The following is a 21662-nucleotide window of genomic DNA, read 5'->3' as shown; positions in this document are numbered from 1 at the left end:
TTTTTAAAAATAATAATTTAATTCTCATCTATTTTTAAAATGGTAAAATTAATATCATCACAATTATAGTAAGGAAATTTTACTCTGTTAGCATACATTCTGTTCTAGCTTTCAATCTGTTTATCTTGGCAACCGGATGTACACTATCTTTTTAATTCTCCCCAGTGAGAACCTTACTCATTATTCCTCCACTGCCAAGGGATTTGCTCATCATTATCCTCCAGCATCATTATTATTGTCATCATCCAACTTATGCCTTAGTGCAGTTATTTGGCCTTCAGAAAATGCCTTCAGGGCCTGACTTTTACATAGTTAGGGTGTAATGTGATATTTCTGTGCTCATATCATGTCCATAGTTTAATATAGAACAAATTTGAAAACATTAATGGCCCAGGGCCTTTGAACCCATGGAACAAATCAATCTAAATGGAACCTGATTAAGGAAAATGAACTTGCTTGCTTTTCTCTTTCAGGTGAAGCGAATTTCTGAAGACCCTCCTTGCAAATGCCCAAACAAATTCTGTGTGGAGAGGCTCTCCCAAGGAAGATACCGAGTGGGAGAAAAGATCCTCTTCATTAGGGTAAAGTTTTACTTTTTACTTGGTATCTTGTCCTTTATGAGAATATTCAGGGCTGGAGTTGGTGGTTATAGGGGAAATATGACCTGTAACTAAGCAAGAACTTCCCTTATGGTGTTTACAGTTGGATTGGAAGATACCAGGTATGAACATGTTTTTAAATGTATTATACATAATTACTACTGAGGGCTAAATAAATAGAACTATCTTTCTCTTTTTACATAGATACAAACACACACACCAAACAAATCATAGAGATCGAGTAGAATGAGAAAAGGAAAAATCAAATTCCTTTTCTGTTTACACATTTAGTTTCAAAGGAACTAACCCCCACCACCACCACTATCCACCGACCTCCGCCTCCCATCCCCATGGGAAACAGGAATAGTGTTCTGTCCTAGTCTTCCATAGTCCAAGTTTAGGACATGATCATCCTATTGGTTCTGGTAACTTTCAAATGATTTGAACATGATTTGGGTTCAGAAGTTTGGGTAATGAACCAGAGCGAGAAGAATGAAAGCTCATTCCAATGGCATGGTTAAATAGTGACCGCCATTTCTCACTTAGTGTTCTGGGTTAGAATAAAGAAACGTGGATGTGTGCCAATGAATGTTCTGGTGGTCTCTGTCCATTTTACAATCATTTATAATCATTAATGTCCATTTTACTAATGAAAAATCTGACTAGATACCACAAGAGGTTTTAGGCTGTTACTAGGGGCTCAAAGTAACATTTCATGCCTTTCATTTGATCTGTTTTGTTAATAACCAAAATCATTTAATCTCAAAATAAGTTTGTGACTTTTCCTAAGACCAAGATTCTTCTTTTCAAAAACGAGAAGATGAAAATATAGTACTGACCTATACCTAGAAATCTGCAATTCATAAGTATTTTTCTACCATATTTTTTAGTCATTTCCTAAAGAACAGAGGTTATGATTCAGAGGAACTGTATTCTCTCATATGAATAAGTTGAAGTATCTTGCTTGTTATTCTGTTTTGTAGAGCAGAATGAATGTGTACATCAAGTACCATCAATGAAAATGCCTAACAATACTCAAAGTCAGTGATGACCCAGTAGTAATTTTGTCACTGTAAAGTTTTCTTAATTTCAACTTTTGACTGAAAATTATTCACGTGAGAATTTTTTAAGGCTCTACAGCATATAATTAGAAGAAAAGTTTAATCATAATTCGTCCTCAAAAATAATGTCAATCATTTTGTATTTTAATCTAATTTTAGAGCCATGTTATTGATTTTTTAAAAAACTTCCAGCTAATAATTGCTATTTTGCTTGGTAATGGCAATGAAAAAAATATAATGATATGTGACCATTAGAGGTTTGAGAACAAATCTGCAAGAATGTCCTCGCCCAGATAGACAGTTGCCTTAGTAATTGCTTATTGTTCTCTAATTCCTTATTACAAAGATTACATACATATTTATTTTTGCCAAGCTGCCTTCTTTTGCTTTAGTACATTAAAAAATAAGGATTTAGCAAATGGGTTTACATTTGACTAGGTTGATCTTTCTCAATTGAAACTCATGCTTCTTGAGAACATTAGGCCTTAGTGCCTAGAATCAAAACATAGGGCTTCATTTATTTAGAAATGTTAACAAACACATGATCAGTAAATTAGATGCTTTTCCCTATAATGTAACCCAATATCTTTAGGCAAAAATATATATCACATATGTCTATTTCTGTCTGGTCTTCCATATTGAGTCAGTGGTCTGAGAATTTAATACCCACGTTTATAAATAACCTGAGTTTATATCATATTGGACAGATAGGGTATTTTTTGATGCTCTGTTTTTGTGTTCAGAAAATGGTTTCCTTTCAAGTGAAATCTTTTCATGGCTTGTTTCTAGAGGTATTGAGATTTGCTTTACTGAAAACAGTTGCCTCCAAGTCCTGAGTGATAGTGTTTGAATTTAATGTCAGTTAACAAAGCAGAACATATCGCACACATTCAGTTTCATGCTTTTGATGTTCCAAGTGCACTAAGAGGGTTAACTGGGATATGGTCATTCCCTCAGTTAGGGCATCACTCAGCTATGACAAGTGCTGTAGAACAGTGTTATAATGACCCGTAGTCCTCCCCTTTCTCTTTTTGCAACGTCCACAGGTAATTTATACTGTTTTTTTTTTCCACAACAGGTTTCACTTTAAAATTGGTCCATTTTTTTTTCAAATCCTTTTAAAAGGAAACTTACTGTCATTGCATAAATTGGAAACTAAAACTGTTTGCCAAAAAAGGAAATTATATTAATACGTATTCGTTGAAATTCTTATCCCTCAGCTTGCTAGGAGTCTATTCTCCACCCCACCCCCACCATGGAGTAAGTTGATTTTAAAAACACCCCTCTCCTTGTCTCTGCTTTCCCTTTACCTCCCATTCTGTTGCGTCTAGGAGCTGAAATTTCACATGAAGACTATATCCACCTTTCATTATATGCTGTCTCCCTATTTCTTCTTCTACACTGAATTCACGAGCTAAAAAAGTCTCATTGATGTGTATGCACTTTGGCTAATACTTTTTGATTTGTGGCGCAGACCATATTTAATTGATTGTCATTTTGCACTCATTTATTGTAAGGAGCTGACAGTTACTACTCAAAATGCCTAGGGTATTGGTTTTCAAATGATCAATTGGTTGTTGCTGCTAACATCTTAACTTTAAGTTGCTCTGAATACCAGGATTAAGTACTAAGTGCCTAGAGTCAAAATCTCAAACACACTAGGGGTGGATTGCCTCCCTGTCCCTGAATTGCAGTTCTGTGGTTTTTATTTTTGCACTTTTAACATGGGCATATTTTAAACTTTGCCGTATCTCTTTTGAGGCTGCAAGGTATGGTCATATTTACTACATTATAAGTCAATACATTTATGCATATTATTATGTAACATGTACAAACGGTGAAATATACATGGTATATTATCATTTATCCCCTAGTGTTCTGTCCATCCTGAGAACAGCAGTATTTTCATATGGCCATAGTGAACTTGTCCATCCAAAGAGCAATTTAGAGTCATTTAGGTCTGTTAAGACTGTTGACTTAGCATTTACTTAAAGGTAATACAATTGCCAAAACAGAGACTTTCTACCCCTTAGAAAGTCATAAATACAAGATTCTCCGAATAAGTCTGTACCTCGTACATTTACTCTTGATCTACGCTTCTCAACATAAGCCAGAGTTAACAAGTTCATTGCTAACTGATTTCAAGGTTTGTTGACAACACCCAATCACCTTACCTACGTATGGTTTTATGATTATTATGTATATGAATGCAACTTCTTCTTATACATTCAAAAAGTTATAATAAGAAAAAATCAGAATGAAAAATACAAGAATGTTTGCAGATTAGAAAGAAAGAGCCCAGAAGACATTTTTGGCAGATGTTGTCTTTGCTAAGCATATGTCTTATCTGTGAGTTTCTAGAAAGCAAGGTATGAATAACTACTTTGCATATCTGGCTATGCATGTGTACTTATGTACACACATCTGTATGCTTATGTGGGCATGTTTGTTTATACACATATATATCTTCATTTAAGGTTGAGAGACTAATGTCTACCCAAATATAAAAAATGTCTGAGATTTTTGACTGTGTCTTTTAGGCAAGCATGCAAGTAGTCCCCTAACAAAGTCACGATGCTCTTGTTTCTAAATGTAAAAACAATTTCTTGAAGCCAGATTTTTGCCTTACATCTTCCAGTGGGTGACATTGTTTTTGAACTATCTGGTGGACAAGCAAGCTAAGTGCTTTCTTTCCTCCGAGGTATTTCAGTTATGTTTCACTGACTTGAAATTGGACAATGATGCCAAAAAGCTCCTTGTTGACTTCTGTGGTGGCAGATGTTTGGATGTTACCATTTGGCCATGCTATGTATCTCTGGAATATAAATACATGGATCTGAGGCCTAAAGTTGTGATTTTGAGGATGAGAAACATGCGCATTTTCCAGTGTTTTCGTTCATTCAGTTACTTGGTTTCTACACAGGCTTCCAGTATCAAGAAGTCAGGTGCCAATATAAATCTGTATAAGCTTGTAGGAAGGGTTTTCCGAAATATTTCTTAGATGCCATGAAAATGTACTATTCAATTTGTCAGTCCCAATTCAATGATGATAATATTCTATATAAATGATAGTAACTTTTAAAGTGATCTCCCTGCGGGGTGCATGGTTGACTCAGTCAGTAGAGCATGCAACTCTTGATCTTGGAGTCATGAGTTCAAGCCCCATGTTGAGCATAGAGCTTGTTTTTTTTTAAAAAAAAAGAAAGACTACACTAAAAAAAAAAAAAAAAAAAAAAAAAAGTGATGTCCCAGATAAGCAGCATTGGCATCATCTAGAAAGTTGGTGGAATCGCAAATTCTTGGGCCTCACCTGGGGTGGCAGCTAGCCATCTGTTTGAACAAGCCCTCCGGGTAATTCTGATGTGTGCTGAAACTTGAAACCTCTAATCTAAAGGAAAGAAACCACTACGTGAAGGAAGAGATTTGTTGTACAACAACACAATTAGAAATAATTTGCATGTCTGATGATGGAAAAATATAACCATTCAGATACTAGAAATGATCATTTTGGAAACTTTTGTGTATCATTGTGGGGAAATACTGAAGATACAATGTTAAGTATCGCATCATCCTGGGATAGGAGGTCATGAAAACATACTTCGGGGAAGACATTATCAACTGAAGCAAATTAAGAAAAATAATTTGTAACATAGAATTCTATTGAAATGAAAGTTTTCTACCATTTGCCAGAGTTGCAACCCATATATATTGAAGTACTGCTAAGAAATACTGAATTTATGCTCATTTTTACTTTCAAGTTCCATTTGGAAATTATGACATAAGGAATGACTGGAAAATCTTTAAAGGAAAGAGGGCTAAAATGTAACAAGTATCATTTATAGCAGCCATTTCAGCAGGTACCTTGTATATATTGCCTCACTAGATTCTCTCCATCTCACAGCTGGTTTTGAAATTGCTTTTATCTTTTTGTTACAGATGAAAATACAAAGTCTTAGGGAGTTTAAGGTCTCAAGTAGGTAGTATGATAAACAATTTGAAGTCCCAGCTCCCAAACACATAATACTACACTCCTCTCGAAGCTGTCTCCCTAGGGCATGTCCATCAAATACAAGTATGCTATTCCACAAGGCTGGTCCTCTAAAAAGGACCTGCAGCTTTTTATAATATATTTAAGGCTCAACCACGTAGTAGTGTATTCCTTATATCATCTTTACTTTAAAAATATTTGGATTGAAAAGGTCATTACAGTTGCATAATCAGTAGTGCCTACTGTATAGAAAGGGATATAATGTGTTTGACTGAATTATGATAGTGATAAAAATTATAATAATATTTATTAGGATTGGGTGTTTACTTGTATGCCAGATGCTGTTCTAAATGCTTTACATAGCCTATCTTGTTGATTAGGCAAAACAAAGTAGAACTCTATGTATTACAAATTATATTTTCTGCACTGTGATCTTTTTTATAGAAGTCAGAATTTAATTCTTCTGTATTGCCAGTAGGGTGTTGTTGAATCTTCTTGCTAATTGTAGATATTTTTAAAGTAGATTAATATCGTTTCAAGACATTTTTATACCAGACCTTCACAGCTGGGTAAAATCGTATGAGGTTCCATGCTAACACTCTAATGGGTCAAGGTATTTTTCCCCTACATTTTAAGAAATGGGACTGCTTAAGGAGCCTAAAGAAAAGACAATGAATAATTTAATTGGAAGTCAGCAAAGGAATTTGAAATCTTAGGGAGTTACCTTCTTAATACTACTTTTGAATTAAATCATCTCAGATCAATGGAAAGGTCAAACACCTTGTTATTGATTCTTTGTAATTTCTTATTTACCATAAAAATTCTTCAGGTTTATACCTGTGTGATAAAGATCAATTCACTGTAACAAACCAAGCAAGAGAGGCACAAGAGCTCTGTTACTATAGCAACCCAACCTGGCAGTATCTTCTGGGACTAGCTCTAAGGGAAGGTCCAATGATAGCGAGGGATATTAGTTTCTTTTTTGCTCTTATGACACATATTGATTTACTGTGAGTAAAAAGTAGCATGGTTCCAATTGCATACCTTTCCTGGTAATGAAAAATGGGCTGTTGTGTAAAAATGCAAAGGAGTTTTAAACAACTGGCAGGGAAAATAAAACTTTCATTTATCTTAGTGGAAACATTGCACAAACAGCCATTACTCAGCAGCTGAATGTTAAAAATTCATGTTTTGAGTAACACGAATATAAACCCTTCATCTCATTTAGCAATTTATGGGAGCAGTGGTTATGATTTCAAAACTATCTAATGGCTTATATTCACTTCTATGAAAAAATATGGCCATTTTTGCCTCTGATAGATGTAAAATCTCAGGCAGCATTCATAGTGCTCTAATCCATGGTGAGAGAAACATGGCTGTTATTAGAAAGTGAATGTTTTAAAATTGGATCCCTTTCTTTGCCCAACTGCTTCAAAACTGAATACTAATTCGGGAAAAGCAAGCAACGGCATTAAAAATGTATCCAAACACTTTAATTTCAGATTTTAAATTATTTTTTATAATAGTTTTGCTCCATTAAAAACACTTTCATTTGTTTGTAACTTATTCATGTTCAGTGAGGCTGGGCTAATAACATGGATGTAATTTACAATTTGGTAATACATCTCTCAAAGGACTTTGCAAATGTTAATAAGTCCTCTTCACCTTTTTTTTTTTTTTTTTCTGAGAAAGGCATAGATCTTGGATGAATGCAAAATAGTGATTAACCATTGTTGTAAAATTTTAGCTGATGAAGTACTATCTTTCCGATAGATTCATCTCTTGAGTCTGAAAACCTTTAACCAGGGAGAAACTGAAAGTTGACTTTGTCCAAGATTGTACCCACTACTACACCTGACACCACTTTTGAAAGCAAGGGAAAAAATGCAGTTTGATATCTCTTAAAAGAATGGAAAGGGGGCGCCTGGGTGGCGCAGTCGGTTAAGCGTCCGACTTCAGCCAGGTCACGATCTCGCGGTCCGTGAGTTCGAGCCCCGTGTCGGGCTCTGGGCTGATGGCTCAGAGCCTGGAGCCTGTTTCTGATTCTGTGTCTCCCTCTCTCTCTGCCCCTCCCCTGTTCATGCTCTGTCTCTCTCTGTCTCAAAAATAAATAAACGTTAAAAAAAAAATTAAAAAAAAAAAAGAATGGAAAGATTTGCTAATATATCAGGACAGTTCTTTATGTTCTTATTGGAGAATTCACTTCGTCTTCCATTGAATTGTTAACAAATGTATCAAGTGTGAAGAACAATGAATAAATGAAAACTCAACACCAAATATCCCTTTTCCCTGAGAATATGTCACTATTGACCACTTAGCATTGAGAAGATTTTCAAGAATTGTATCTATTTTCAGCTGACCTGAGAAGCATTTTTATCCATCTCTAACTGGATTAGCAGGATTTACCTACCATATTGTACAATACATGTCTGACTCTTTCACCTTCAATCATTTTCTTTTGCCATTGCACTGCATCTAAATAAATGGATGATTTTTTTTCAATAGCCACAAATCAAAATTATTTAACTTCCAGAAGCATTGAGAAATTAAATGGCTTCACTGAAGAAAAGCACAGGTCCTATGATCTGCATTTCCAATTTCTCCATTGCTACAACCTTCCTGCCATTAAGATAACTTTGCATGTGTGTGTGCATATCTTATATAGTAATATGTGTGTGTATGTGTGTATATACACATACATGTATGTATATGTATATGTAATGAAAAGGTACAATATTAGAGTAAAATTAGTTCAATGATTGGGCATTTCAGTTGTCAAAAAATTCTCAAGTTGATTAATCTGTGCCTATTATGTCTGTATTTCTTTACATATACTATATAACACTTGCCAAATGTTTTTGTGTGTCAGATGCTTTTCTAAGAACTTCCTTGGATTCTTTTATTTAGCCCTCACAACTGTTTGAGATAGGCACTGTTATTATCTCTGCTTTAAAAGTAAGGAAACCAAACATTAGTGAGTTAATTACTTGCCAAAAGTCATAAAGCTGGAAGAGTCAACCCTCTTTGAAATCAACATATCCGATTTCAGGGATAGGGTTTTAACTATACATTATTCCTTCTATTTCAGACCGTCTAGTCTTTTGGCGGGTCACGTTGTGAGTCTTACTGTTCAACCTTTCAGCATCCATAAAGAAGTGATCCATACTTAAAGTGTAGCTCCTAATTTGCCTAGGCCTTTGTTGGTTCTGACAAATGGAGTTGAACGGCTAATCCCTGTTGGGGTGTCAGACAAGAAGAGTACCCAGGAAACAAAGAATCTTGTAAAACAATAGCACTCCCCACCCCCATAAAAAAAAAAAAATCAGAAAAACCAGCCAGAATGGCATTCACAATGTTCAATATATTCAGTGATTTTTCTTTTCAATATATTGACCAGATTTGAAAAGTCTTCCAGAGGTAAAAGTTTACTCTGGAATCTAAGGAATATTCTCAAGCTACTATAATTACAGTTACTGTAATTACCTATTTCCAATTTGCTTTTGTGCAGTTAAGATTAAATCTCTTTAATCTGATTATATATGAAAGGATTTTCTGTACATGCTATGGTTACAGTAGGGAGGTGACATTGTCTTTTAGACCTTTTTATACTTTTATGAAAGGGTCTAAATTAGACTTAGGACAAAATGCAACCTGAACGCTTTTGGCATAGCAGTTGATGCTTTTGAAAGCAAGTTCCCTAAAAATGGATGTCAAGTAATTTTAAATAACATTTTTTTCTTAACTGTTTTTCTGCTGGTACTTCATGGTGGTAAAGTATATCTTAGTTTTATCTGATTTGTAAAATACATTCACTTATACATGAACTCATTTTATTTTCATTACTACTCTGTGAGAAAAAGCAGTGTGATTGTTAATTTACACATTTTACTGATGAGAAAACTGCAGATAATAGAGATTTAACAACTTTCCCAAGGTAATTCAACTAGCAAGTGCTTGATCTAGGTTTAAATCATATTATGGTTTTTTATATATTAAATTCCACATATTTTAAGTTTCACACAATAAAATTTCCCTTTGAAGGTTTTTGTTTTTTTGTTTTTTTACCTTAACATAAATGAAAACCCTTAGTTGTTCACTGTGTTTTTGATTAAGGATCATTGGCCTTGCTTGCAAAGTAGATATTTCACAGTAATGAGATTGTAAAGTTTACAAGATTTTTATCTTCCTTCCATTTGTCATCATCCCAACAAGAACATTTCTGGGTTTATATGTCCTATGCTGATATAAATGTGAGTCACTTTTAGTGATTAAAATATCAGTGATTTATTTTGCAAAAGGGAAAGAAACAATTATGCACAATGTGTCATGTGCTTGAATTATTGATGAGTCTTCTAGAAGCCAAAGAGCAAACCAGTGAAATATCTGTCATTGTAAATTGTACATAATTAGGGGTACCTGGCTGGCTTGGTGAGTAGAGCATGCAACTCTTAACCTCATGGTTGTGAGTTCAAGCCCCACTTTGGGCGTGGAGCCTACCTAAAAGTAAATAAATAAATAATCATAATTATCCCATGGGCTCAAGTTGCATAAACAGATTGTAGCAAGATTCATGAAGAAACACACTTTGCAAATGTGGCCATCCTGAGTTTGTATGAATGTAGTCAAAATGGTGGAAGTTTTATCATTACAGCATTGATTATAGCAATTTAGGACTTGTTTATTAAAATCAGTTGGTTAAGTGTCTGCATGACTTGGTCAATTTAGACTTTGCCTTGCATTTCCCTCTAATACTTGGCATTTTGAATTTCAGTTCCTCAGTAAAAACATGGACTCTCAGTCTTGGACCCAGTAAGTGCCACCATCACCTAACTGCCCAGCCTTTCATTGCAAGAGCCTTACTGATTCACATCAAATTTTAGTTCACTAGAATGGTGTGTTCAAAATTTTATTAGTATTAACATTTTCATTTGAAGCTGGGTTGTGTGTTGTTTCAGAGTATATTCTGCCAATTCCTGCCATCTTGTTAGAAGCATACTAAGATCTTAAGGAAATCTTTGTGTAGATTTTGGGAGGAACAAGGCATAACTAATCATATTTGATTTCATGTTGGCCTTAGGATATATACTCAAATTGCTTTATAATAAAAATCATGATGTTACAAAAAAAATCCCAATCCCAGTGAGTTATTTGGTGACATTCTCCCTGTTTCTCTAAAAGGAACACCAGAAAAAAATCATTACATTACATTAGTCTTCTAGTTGTAGCTTTCTTTTCACGTTGTCATTTCTTACACACATTCACTTCACTACACTCACACATTGTTCTAACGTTCTTGGCTATTATAAAGAAATGCCTTGTTTTTACCCCAGAGTTTTTCTAATCTACTATGTGTTACAGACAAATTTGAAGGGCCTGGAAATTCCATGGGAAAAAAAGATTATAATTTCTTGAGCTATCACCATGTAAAGGGCTTTTTATCCTTTTGTTTTTAAACCAACCCATCCCAATGTTTGACTCTTCATTTTCCCTTGGTTAACAGTCTCTTTTACGCTGAACATTCCATTTGTCTTCTTTTTCTTGAAATCCAGCCTCATAGAATATGTGGGGCAGAGATAATTAAATTGTCTGAAGCCTCATTTGAAGGCAGGTAAAGGGCAGGGCTGATTTCAAATCTGTCTTCTAACCTTGGCATTAGGCATAAAGTCTCCAAGGGTCACATTCTCAAACAGCAATATCCAAACAGTAACAGATTCATTTGTCATCATCTGCCAGTGTGTTAGTCATTATAATGTTATCCAGTCTGGGATTTTTAAAAAAATAATCATGGTGTTTTGAAGTCCTGGGTTAATAGAAAAATTATGGGAGCTCATATGGCACAGAGAACATTAGGAGTATTGTTAAAGTCTCATTCCCTGCCCATCTGATAGGACTAAGGCTAAGGTGGGCTTCAACCTTGCACAAAGAGGCACTTTGGACCACAAAGTATATGTCACCAAATTCCTCTCCCATCATGATGTCTACAAAATACCTTTCTACCTCCTCTATTTCCCTAACTATCTGCAGCCAACATGACAAAGAACTGGAAGTGTTTTCAGAGGCAAAGAGAGGAATGTCTCTCATAATCAACCTTGAGAATCTTATCTATCTCCTGTATTTACTCAGTATCTTACAACAAAAAGGAAATTTCCATCGAGCACTGAAAGAATTCCAGAGAAACCTGGATTTCAATTGACACCTTGGCACCAAAGATTGAATGGGATCTTTCTTCATATACAGCATTCATATATCTGATGGATAACACTTTGACATATATCAACTTGAGGAAAGATAAGGATGGAATATTCTTAGCATGAGAGTTTCCTCTTTGACTGCAAAAAAAAAAAAAAAAAAAAAAATTACAGCCATGATAGTATCTAATCATGGGAAGGGAAAGAAATGTTTCCTAAGAATGACTTTACTTTGGAACTCTGATGCTTAGGCAGAGAATCTGGGACACGTCCTTCAGTTCGGATTAAAGAACTTACAATAAATCTCTTTTCCAATAATCTAGGTGTCTCCTTGTGAGTATGTGACAATTGTGAGATTAGGATTCTGCATACATTTTAACTTACGACAGAAGGAAATGGTGGAGTATCTTGTGTGTCACACAACTTTCTGAGGGTGAATATAATGGTAGGACCTTGAGTAAAGAGCAAAGGGCCAAAATGAATGAGTAGAATAGGCATCAGCAAAGTTAGAACAAGATGGCAGGATTTTCCCCTAAAACAGGAAATGTCATACAGAAAATAAACACTTTGTTTAACTTAACAATTTTCTCCAGGATTTCATTAGACATTCTCTAGAGTGTGGTTTGTTTTTCTTGTGGAATCGAGACACAGACTTGATGTCTCTTTCCCTGGTAAAATTACTTTCTTCCATATCTCATGTTTATGGTAAAAGCTCTGAGCAAGGAGCAGAAGACCAAAGGACCCCGGAAAATAGGTAGTTCCAACATTTGTGTTTTAAAATGTCAACAGCCAACACTGTCTACAATTCTCAGTCTGCGTATACCTCAGTTATCACTTAGGATCACTGTAAGATACAGTTATCACTATCGGATAGAAAGGAATATGGGAACAGTTCTTACTGCAACTTGACAAACAAAGTTTTCTCTAATCTTATCGCAAGAGATCACAATTTGCGTTTTCAGGTGATGTTCGTGTACCTCTCTGCAATGGCTACGAAGAACATTTTATGAACTTCCTATCTTCTTGTTTCAGTAGGGTCTTCATGGTTGTGACTATGTCTCCACAGCCAAAGCAAAGCAGACATTTAAGGTAATTACTTAGATAATTAAGGGGAAAACCTCTCCACTTTGCTTTCACTGTGGAACCTTGGCCTCCAGTCAAATGAGGAAAGTTGGGCACCTAAACGTGAATGTTGTACCTGTTTTAAAAATTTCAGCGAGGTATTAAAATGCTGTTTCTTCTTTGGTTTTCCCATAATTCTTTGTAAAAACAGCAAGGTGGGGCTTACTGTGTGTGGGTGGCAGGCAGTAACCTAGTGATTTCTGTCTTTTCTTAGTACAATTTCCATGTTCCTCGTGTGTTCCTTCCCTGAGCTTGTTATTAGAATTATTTGGAAGTATAAACCTGCTTTTGGCTTCTGTATGCAGTATCAGCTTAGTCTTTGCTTTAAAATATTTAAAAACAATACCCTTGTGGAATAAAAATGAAACACGATATAATTTCACAATATCTCCATACCGTTCCCATTGCACAAATTGCCTTTGTGGTTTAACACATGGAACCTCATGAACCCCTGCCAAATTTCTGCTTCTGACACCACACCTAACCTCTCAATGTATCAGCAGTGCTTTAACTAACACATGTGACTTACCACTTTAGTACAATAAAAGTTAAAGAGGTTGAGAATGGAATAAGACCTGAATTTGAGGCCTTGAGGTTGCCAGTGTAAGTAGAAACATTGGATCATTTTTTTGTTTTGTTTTTAAATATCAATAGTTATGATTTAGAAAAAAGTAGCCTACTCGAGTAGGTCTTATCTATTCCACATAACTACAAAATGGTTGTTAGAAAAGCCCCATTGTGTAAATTCTCCTTTAAACAGGATGACTGTATCTTGAAGCTAATTATGAGAATTCGTTTAGATTTCTAAAGTATTGTTACATTTATTTCTTTATCCGTAATCTGCTCTGTTATTCATTTGGCAAATACATGAGTGTATACTGTGTGCAGAGAGCTACCAGAAAGCCTGAGGATACAGTTTCTCAGTAAGCTCTGTTTCTTTATACAGATTGTGCTTAGCAATGTAGATAATGGGTCATACACTGCTGATAATTCTGACAATGAAATATGATGTCATTGGTTATCCATATGAATAATTGGCAAGCAGGAAAGAGAGATGAGTCCCCTTAAATTCACTTCTAAAATCTTCTCAATGAACCTGAGAATGTCATAGACCATCAGAGTGCATGACCGACTCGGGTGGCAGAAACACTGGGCGTAACTTTGCTTGGACCTGTTGAAAGACATTGCGTGGTCTTGGGAAGCAAGTGATTATTAAATGAAGGTGAAATCTCAATCAGTTGGTCTACTCTGGCTGTGACCGCCTTGACCCCCATGCGTCACCAGAGCTGACTGAACCACTCCTGCTGTCTGGGTGTGCAGTTTCCCTTGTCACTGTTCAGGTGTCACTTGGTTAAAGAAGAAGAGGCTGCCCTACAGGTTTTCCTTGTTTAAAGTATATAAGTGGCTATGTTCTTTTCACTATCGATATGACCACACCTCTCCCTGCTTTCCTGAAAATTATTTGTTCTTAAAGTTTAAAAATCCATGATGCCTATTGCAATCACACTAACGTCAAAGATTTTTAACTTATCACTGTTCTTCATATTGTAAGGGTGAGTCTCTGTAGAAAGTCTTTGATGTTAGTGTGATCCCTGTAAGTATTGTGGATCTTAGAGGGGAGCTTTGTAACGAAGCTCGTGTGCCAGTTCTTTGCGGGTAGTACACATCTCCCTTTGGGGAGGCCCAAAACTGTGCAGAGTTCTCTTCTCCCTTTTTCTCTGCCTTCTCCTCTTTCCCCAGAGAAGTTTAGAGGAAGGGAGTATATACGTCGCCAAGTTTTTTAAGGTGACATCCCTTTCCTGGTTGTTGTTCTTTCTTTCGAAGCATGTGTGCTCTAAGTATGGACATAGAACGACAACACTGGCATTGTCCTAACTGGAGTCAAATGCACCAAAATCAACATCTAGGCTTGCTTCCTGGGGGGCATTGCTTGGAGACCCCCTAATGCCTACAGAAAGAGTTCCTGGAGCTAAGTTTTATTGTTCGGTAGGTATGGTCCTTTCAGGAGTTATTTCTCCTTTTACTCTTGAACTCAGGAGCTTCTGGGAGAGTACCAAGAGTTTCCTAGACAGTGGCAGACATGATTTAGGAAGATTTCTCACAGCTTGGACCCGTGAGTCAACCTACCTGGGGGCCAGCAGAGGCCAGTGCCCTCATTCTTTCTCCTCCTGGAGGCTGCAGTCTGCCTCCTGTGATTCCACCCTGCTCTCACACTGTTCCCTACAGGAAACTCAGGCCTGTGGCCTTTCTGACTTCTGCTGGAGAGACTGTCAAGCTATCTTCATCCGTGAGTTTCATTATCCATGTCTGTACCCAGTTTTCAGTTTTCCCTGCGTCGTTTCATACACCTTTCCACAGGTGGGACTTATGCTCTACCCCTCTTTACTCTATATTCAAGGCCACACCACAATCCTAGTCTCCCCAATTTAGACCACCTTCAGATCTTGCCAGACCTGTATAGGCCTAGAATTGGCCACCTGCCTTGGGATTTGTTGGTATGAACTGTCGTTCTCTCTGAAGCAAGATTACCTTTTCTGCCTGCTGTTGTTGACACCCGTTAGATCAATTCTTTTTATCCCCAATATGTCACTTGCCACAGCAGGTTACAAAAAAGATGGCACGCACCATTTTAACCATTTAGATTACAGCAGTTTCTACATAACCAGTGGCTGGTGCAGGAGGTGTTGAGGTACTCAAAATGCCTCCACCCAGTGTTTGCTGCCTGGACATTACTAGTTAAATACATCAAAGTTCCATTTATGTACAATGTTTTAAATTTATTTTTGAAAGAGGTTAGAGTGGAAGAGAGCCAAAGCATAAGAGACTCTTAAAAACTGAGAACAAACTGAAGGTTGATGGGGGGTGGGAGATGGGTATTGAGGAGGGCACCTTTTGGGATGAGCACTGGATGTTGTATGGAAACCAATTTGACAATAAACTTCATATATTGAAAAAAAATAAATTTATTTTTGAGAGAGAGAAAGAGGGATTGTGAGTAGAGGAGAGAGAGAGAGAGAGGGAGAGAGAGAATCCCAAGCAAGCTACATGCTGTCATTGCAGAGCCCGATGCGGGGCTCAAACGCACAAACCACATGATCAAGACCTGAGCTGAAACCAAGAGTTGGATGCTTAATCAACTGAGCCACCCAGGTGCCCCTATGTGCAATTTCATAGTCAGTGATCTTCAAACCTATTTACTGTGTAACAAGTATCTCCCCAGAATAACCCAGTGCTTTCTTGTATTACCAGGTGTTGGAGCTACTGTAAGTTGCTCATCTTCATCCACATTCTCTCTCTGATTTCTTTAAAGTGAAGGGTTTCAAACCAAGAGTTATGTCTTTGCTTAAAGTATATTTGGTATGCCATTTTGAACAGAACATTTTTACCATATTTTAGAAGAACAATTCCTAGACTTTTTGTTTGTTTGATAGCAAAGCATTGGAATATTTATCTAAGAGACCAATAGTTGAGTTGCCTTGGGAAAGTGCTTAAGGCAGAGCTTGTACATTGACTTTAAGAATTTAGGCCATGTTGGGGGAAACATTAAAATCAAATTAGAGCTCTATCTTTCACTAATCTTTCATGTGATACATTTCTTGGCGTTAGTTGGGGGTTAGAGTTCCCAAAAGAGTGTTACCTATCCTAGGGTTTTCCTGTTAATCTGGATCTCAGGAATCAAGAAAGGCTATCAAGGGAAAGAGAAGTCTGAGATGAGACTCCGGGAATAAGCTGAGGTTAGCCAGCCAAGATTAGAAGGAAGAGTGTTTCAAGCAGAATCAGGAAGGAAACAACATGCACAAAGGCTCAGAGCACCAGAGGGGAGAAAAAAGGAGAAAGAGAAAGGGGCATAAAGGGGAAAGACAGAATGAAGCATTGTCAAAACTCCTAGAAGTGCAGCCATCAGATCAGAAGGCTCAAGGGGAGGAGAGGGTGAAGAGAGGTGTGAGGCAAGGGGAGATGTGAGGTAGGCAGGTGCACGAGTCAACTCCTGAAGATCCTCCTGTGCTATAAGAGCTTTGGCTTTCTCCTGAAGGCAGTACAGAGATTTGAAGCATTTTCAGAAGCGGAGAGATATGAATAGATTGCATTTTAACTCACTCAGGCTGTAGTACAGAGAATGAATAGAAAAGGTATAGCACTGGAGGAATACCTTTCAACCATGTTGGCTTGGGAAGTAGGTGGGTCATGACAGTGGCAGCCCAGCCTGGAGTGTTGTCTGATAAAAATCTGAAATGTAACACATATTATGATCTACTGGGTGAGGCTATCTTGGCATATAGTTTATTCAGAATTGAAACACTGTTTGTCCCTTAAACAGAACATATAAAAACCAGCATGTTGATTTTGGCTTGTTCTGACACATCTGCCTGGCATAGAGGAATTGGCTGGGTTTCAGTAGGTCAGAATTTCTGCTTGTTAATAAGGAGTTTCTTTGGTGAGAATTTTACATATGATAAAATTGTAAGTTACTCATAGAAACTAAAAAAGAATGGTGGCAAACGGTGTTTTTATATTTTACAACTGTGGTGTTTTGTTTTTTTTTTTTATTTTAAACCTCTGGGTAATGTCAATTGACAGGAGTCAAATAAATTAATAAAAAGGCACAGGTTAGTGCTCCTATCAACAGGTTTTTAGAAATTTGTTACCCTAAGCTCTTATTTTCCAGATGTTACCCAGCTTCTCAGTTCCAGATCTGCCTGGTGATTTAGTACATATTTCATTTAGCATAGCAGGGCTATAAAAAATACAGTGCTCTGCCCCCAATAAGCTCCATGGCGAGACCAAGGTATTTTCAATGAAAACTGTTCTTTGGGCCAAGAATCCTCCCCTGAGTATTCTTTGGCCACTTACAAATTTCTTTACATGAGTTCATTACATATATACCCAGAAAGCAGTGATTCCAGATGTGTGGCCAAGTTCCGAGCCTTCAGAGGTACCTGTTAATGCAACTTATCCTCTCCTGTTAAGTCTACAAGTGGTCAGCAGCAGATATTAAGCACCTACAATGTCCCAAATACAAGTTTCATGGTTAGAACAGTGAACAAAACTGTATCCCTTCATATTCTGATTGTGAGGAGACAGACAATAAGCAGGGCATGGGTCAGATAGTAAAAGGCCAGATATAAGTATTTTAGGCTTTGTGGGCCATATGGTTTCTGTCACAGCTACTCAACTCTGTTGTTTTAGCACAAAAGCAGTCTTAGACAATGTAGAATGAATGAGCACATGGCTTTGTTCCAGTAAAACTTTATTTATAAAAAAAGAATGAGTGGTAGATTTGTCCTATGGGCCATATTTTGCTGACCCCAACATATATCAAGAACTGAGTAGGCTGTTCTCATGTACTGATATGAAACAGGACAGAACAGGATCATATAGAAGCGAGGTAATGGATGTGTCTGCTTTGGCATCAGCAGTTAGAAGACTTCTTTGTGATTGGACTAAATCAGTGTCCAAAGGATTAAAGAGAAAGTTGTTAATATCATTTGTCTTTCACTTAAAATATGCATAAAGCTATTAAAGCTAAGTGACAGATCACAAAGTTATAGAAGGTAGGGACCATATAGAATAGCCTGACATGTATAGGGACTTCATAATTGTTGCACTCTTCTTGAAGAGAGTTTGAGATTATCTTCCCATAATGTCTCAGTCGTCACTGATTCACATTTCCTCTGAATTTCCATGGCATTTATTAAATGATGATACTCACTTAGCATTGAGAAAATATGGCATTGGTCAGTAGCATGTCTTTTGTGTATGTTACCTTTTGCTACCCTGAAGTGTATGGGCCCTGTTTTATACTAGTTTCTATCCAAAGTGCCTAGTTTGGTGTCCTTATGTTGTTGACACGTGATAGCTATTGGGTTATCATATCATGAGGATCAGAAAAGTTAAAAAAGAGTGCAGCTAGGATTCCAACGAAAAATGGCTACACTTGAATTTGCTTTCACAGCATATCAATGATGTTAAAACATTAACTGAAGGAAAAGGTGGAATATACTTTTGAATCTCAAGTGGTCTCTCTGATAAGGTCTGCAGGTCTTGTTGTTTTGGGTGAAGTTATTGTTAAATTCTGAGCCATACAAGAAATCAGAGAGCACAAGCTTACCAATAATTTTATTTGTGGTTAAAGCATGTGGAGTAATCTTTTAAACAACAGGTATTACATCCTGTGTCTAAGGAGCTGAATAGAAGTTATGACCTCAGACCTTGAAGATCCAGTTGGGAAGGGATCCAAGAATTGATAACACAGATAAAATTTAAAAAGACAAGATAAAGGTTGCCAAAAGACAGGACATGATTTCAATTACAGATTCAGCAATTCCTTTGACAAAAATTTGTTGAGCACAAACAGTGAGCTAAACACTATTCTAGGCACTGATGAGTTTAGGAACAGGTGGACCCATGTGCATTGGATTTATCTGGAAAGCTTTCAAAGAGAAGATGAAAATTCACCAGGGTTTTGAGAAATGAATGGGATTTGGATGTGGGAGAGCATTTGGGGAGGATAATGGGCCAGCATGGTGGAAGAAGAGGAAGAACTCAAGAGATGTTTACAGTGAATGGGCCAGGTTACCTGGAGATCATGTAGAGAGTTTAAGTAGGGAATAATGTAATAAAGGATGCTAGGGACAACTGTGGATAAAGCCAAAAAGTGTCCATTTTGACCTGAAGGTGTTAGACAGCCACTGAAGGTGTTGATCAACAGCATGATAAATTGAAATGTAAGGCAATAAATTTGGGAGAAGCTTAGATATAGAATTATCAATTGGAGCAGGGAGAGACTAATAAGTAAGAGGCTATTCCAGTTATTCATAATATAGGAGTATTAATTAAAATGGTGGCAGAAAGAATGGAAAGAAAAATATGAATAGTATTTTGAGGGTAGGCTTGTTTGGATATTAATAGAATAGAGGAAGGAGGCAAAGAAGAAACTAGAATTTGAAAATGGTGATTTTCATACGAGACATTACCTTTTTCCCGAAAAATTCATAAGAACAAACATTATAGCTTACAAGAATCTCTGAGGTCAATGTGATTGATTCTGCCATCATCAACTTGCTGTGTAACCTTGATCAAGTTATTTAACGTCTCTGTGATCCATCTGCAATGTGAATTATAATAATACTCATCTTAAAGAACTGAGGATTCATTCATTCATTCATTCAACAGATGTGACACAAATTATTTTCTAGCTCCTGAGAGTAGGGTAGTCAAATAAGACAAAGCCATTTACTGCCTTTAAGGAGTATGCTTTGTAGTACAGATAGATTATTTTCAAGTAGGCAAATATACAAGGTAACTTGGGGTTCTGGCAAATGTTAAACGGAAACATTTTATGTAATAAAGAATAATAGAAGTCAGAAGGGGTTACTTAGGTAAAGTTCTAAAGGATGGCCTCTCCAGGGAGGTGATCTTTGAAGTAAGACCTAAACGGTGAGAAGGAGCCGGGCTCAAAAACAGCAGGCAAAGATGACAGACAGCAAGTACAAAGCACAGCTTATTTGAGGAGCAGTGTAGCAGATTTTTTTTTTTTTTTTTGCCTTCTATTTGAACAATTCTGGAAAATGAGACCAATTTAAGCGTGCGTACCGACAATCCTAGCGGTGTGGTGGTTGTGTAGTGGGTGGAAATTGCAGCAGATTTAAAGGAGACACCTGCCCTCTAGTGTCCTCCCTGGGTTATTTAAACCATTAATAGGTTTTTCCCCACCTCTTCTCAGTACTATGGAGGCTGTTACGAGTGGGTATGCGTTCACTGGTTCCGTGAAATGCATTAATGTATGCAGGAAACAAAGGGGAAAAAAAATTCTGAGAAGCCAGATTCTGTCAAAGAGCAGATTTATATTTATTTATTTATTTTTGCAAATGAGAAGGGTTGGAGACAGAGGGGAACAAGAAGTGTTCTGTTGAGAGGGACAACTTGCATATTTTGGTCTGGTCTGTTCATTCTTATATAAACTAGGGCAGAACAATGATCCCATTAAGCGCTGTCTTTTCTCACATCAGTGTTTTTCCTTTTGGGCGGGGGATAAAACTAGAATCAGGGAATACTTTGATTCTGTGGTGTGGGTGTAAATTCTAACTCCTCACCCACAAGAAAATTCAGAAAAATGGGCCATAGAATTTTTCTTCTTCATGAACTCTTGTCCTCTTTCTCAGTTTTTTTTGGTCCCACCCCCGGCGCCACCTGGTTTAGAAGGTGATGGGGAGACCATAGAGAATAATGTAAAAGGTTTTGGACCCTGACTTCCTCTACACTTACATCTGGTGTCTTTCTTGCTCTGCTCCAGCCACATTGGACTTCTCTTCTTACGACACATTGTGTTGTTTCCTTAAAGGTCTTTGGAAATACTGTTCTTTGTTCTGGATGCACCTCCTCTCTCTGTCCATTGCCTAACGTCTCATGTTTAGTCATTACTCCTAATGGCCTGTTGTCCAGAAAAACTTCCTTCCTCCCCACGTTGGGCCCCTGTTTAAATTAGGTTTCTCAGTTAAGGTGCATGGATCCCAAGCACCCTATCCTTCTCTCTCTCTTTACTACAAAGGACCTTGGGGGTATGACTCGTGTTGTAGTTGTTCATTGATTTCTCTCAGTACAACATACTCTCCAGTACTCTGCCTTGCATATGAGAGTTGCATAATATTCTCAACTGTATTGCACTGAAATAAACAGATATTGTTGAGACATAATGCAGAATTCT

General features: G+C 37.0%; 1 protein-coding gene across 6 annotated transcripts in view; it reads left to right on the top strand.

Moving 5' to 3' along the window:
* Positions 1–21662, top strand: part of GAS2 (growth arrest specific 2) — a 129598-nt gene that overhangs the window by 80537 nt on the left and 27399 nt on the right. For 5 of the 6 annotated variants that reach the window (XM_040495605.1, XM_040495602.1, XM_040495604.1 and 2 more), the window contains exon 7: positions 474–581. In XM_040495605.1, coding sequence (XP_040351539.1) covers positions 474–581 — 108 coding nt within the window. Of the gene's footprint in view, positions 1–473; positions 582–12871; positions 12953–21662 lie in introns of those variants that run through there. The other variant, XM_040495608.1, reaches the window with a different exon arrangement.

Source organism: Herpailurus yagouaroundi, unplaced genomic scaffold (assembly GCF_014898765.1).
Source record: "Herpailurus yagouaroundi ecotype Mexico unplaced genomic scaffold, PumYag 187, whole genome shotgun sequence".
NCBI lineage: Eukaryota > Metazoa > Chordata > Mammalia > Carnivora > Felidae > Herpailurus > Herpailurus yagouaroundi.
Note: the sequence above shows the minus strand (reverse complement) of the source record. Positions and strands in the feature narration are given on the sequence as shown.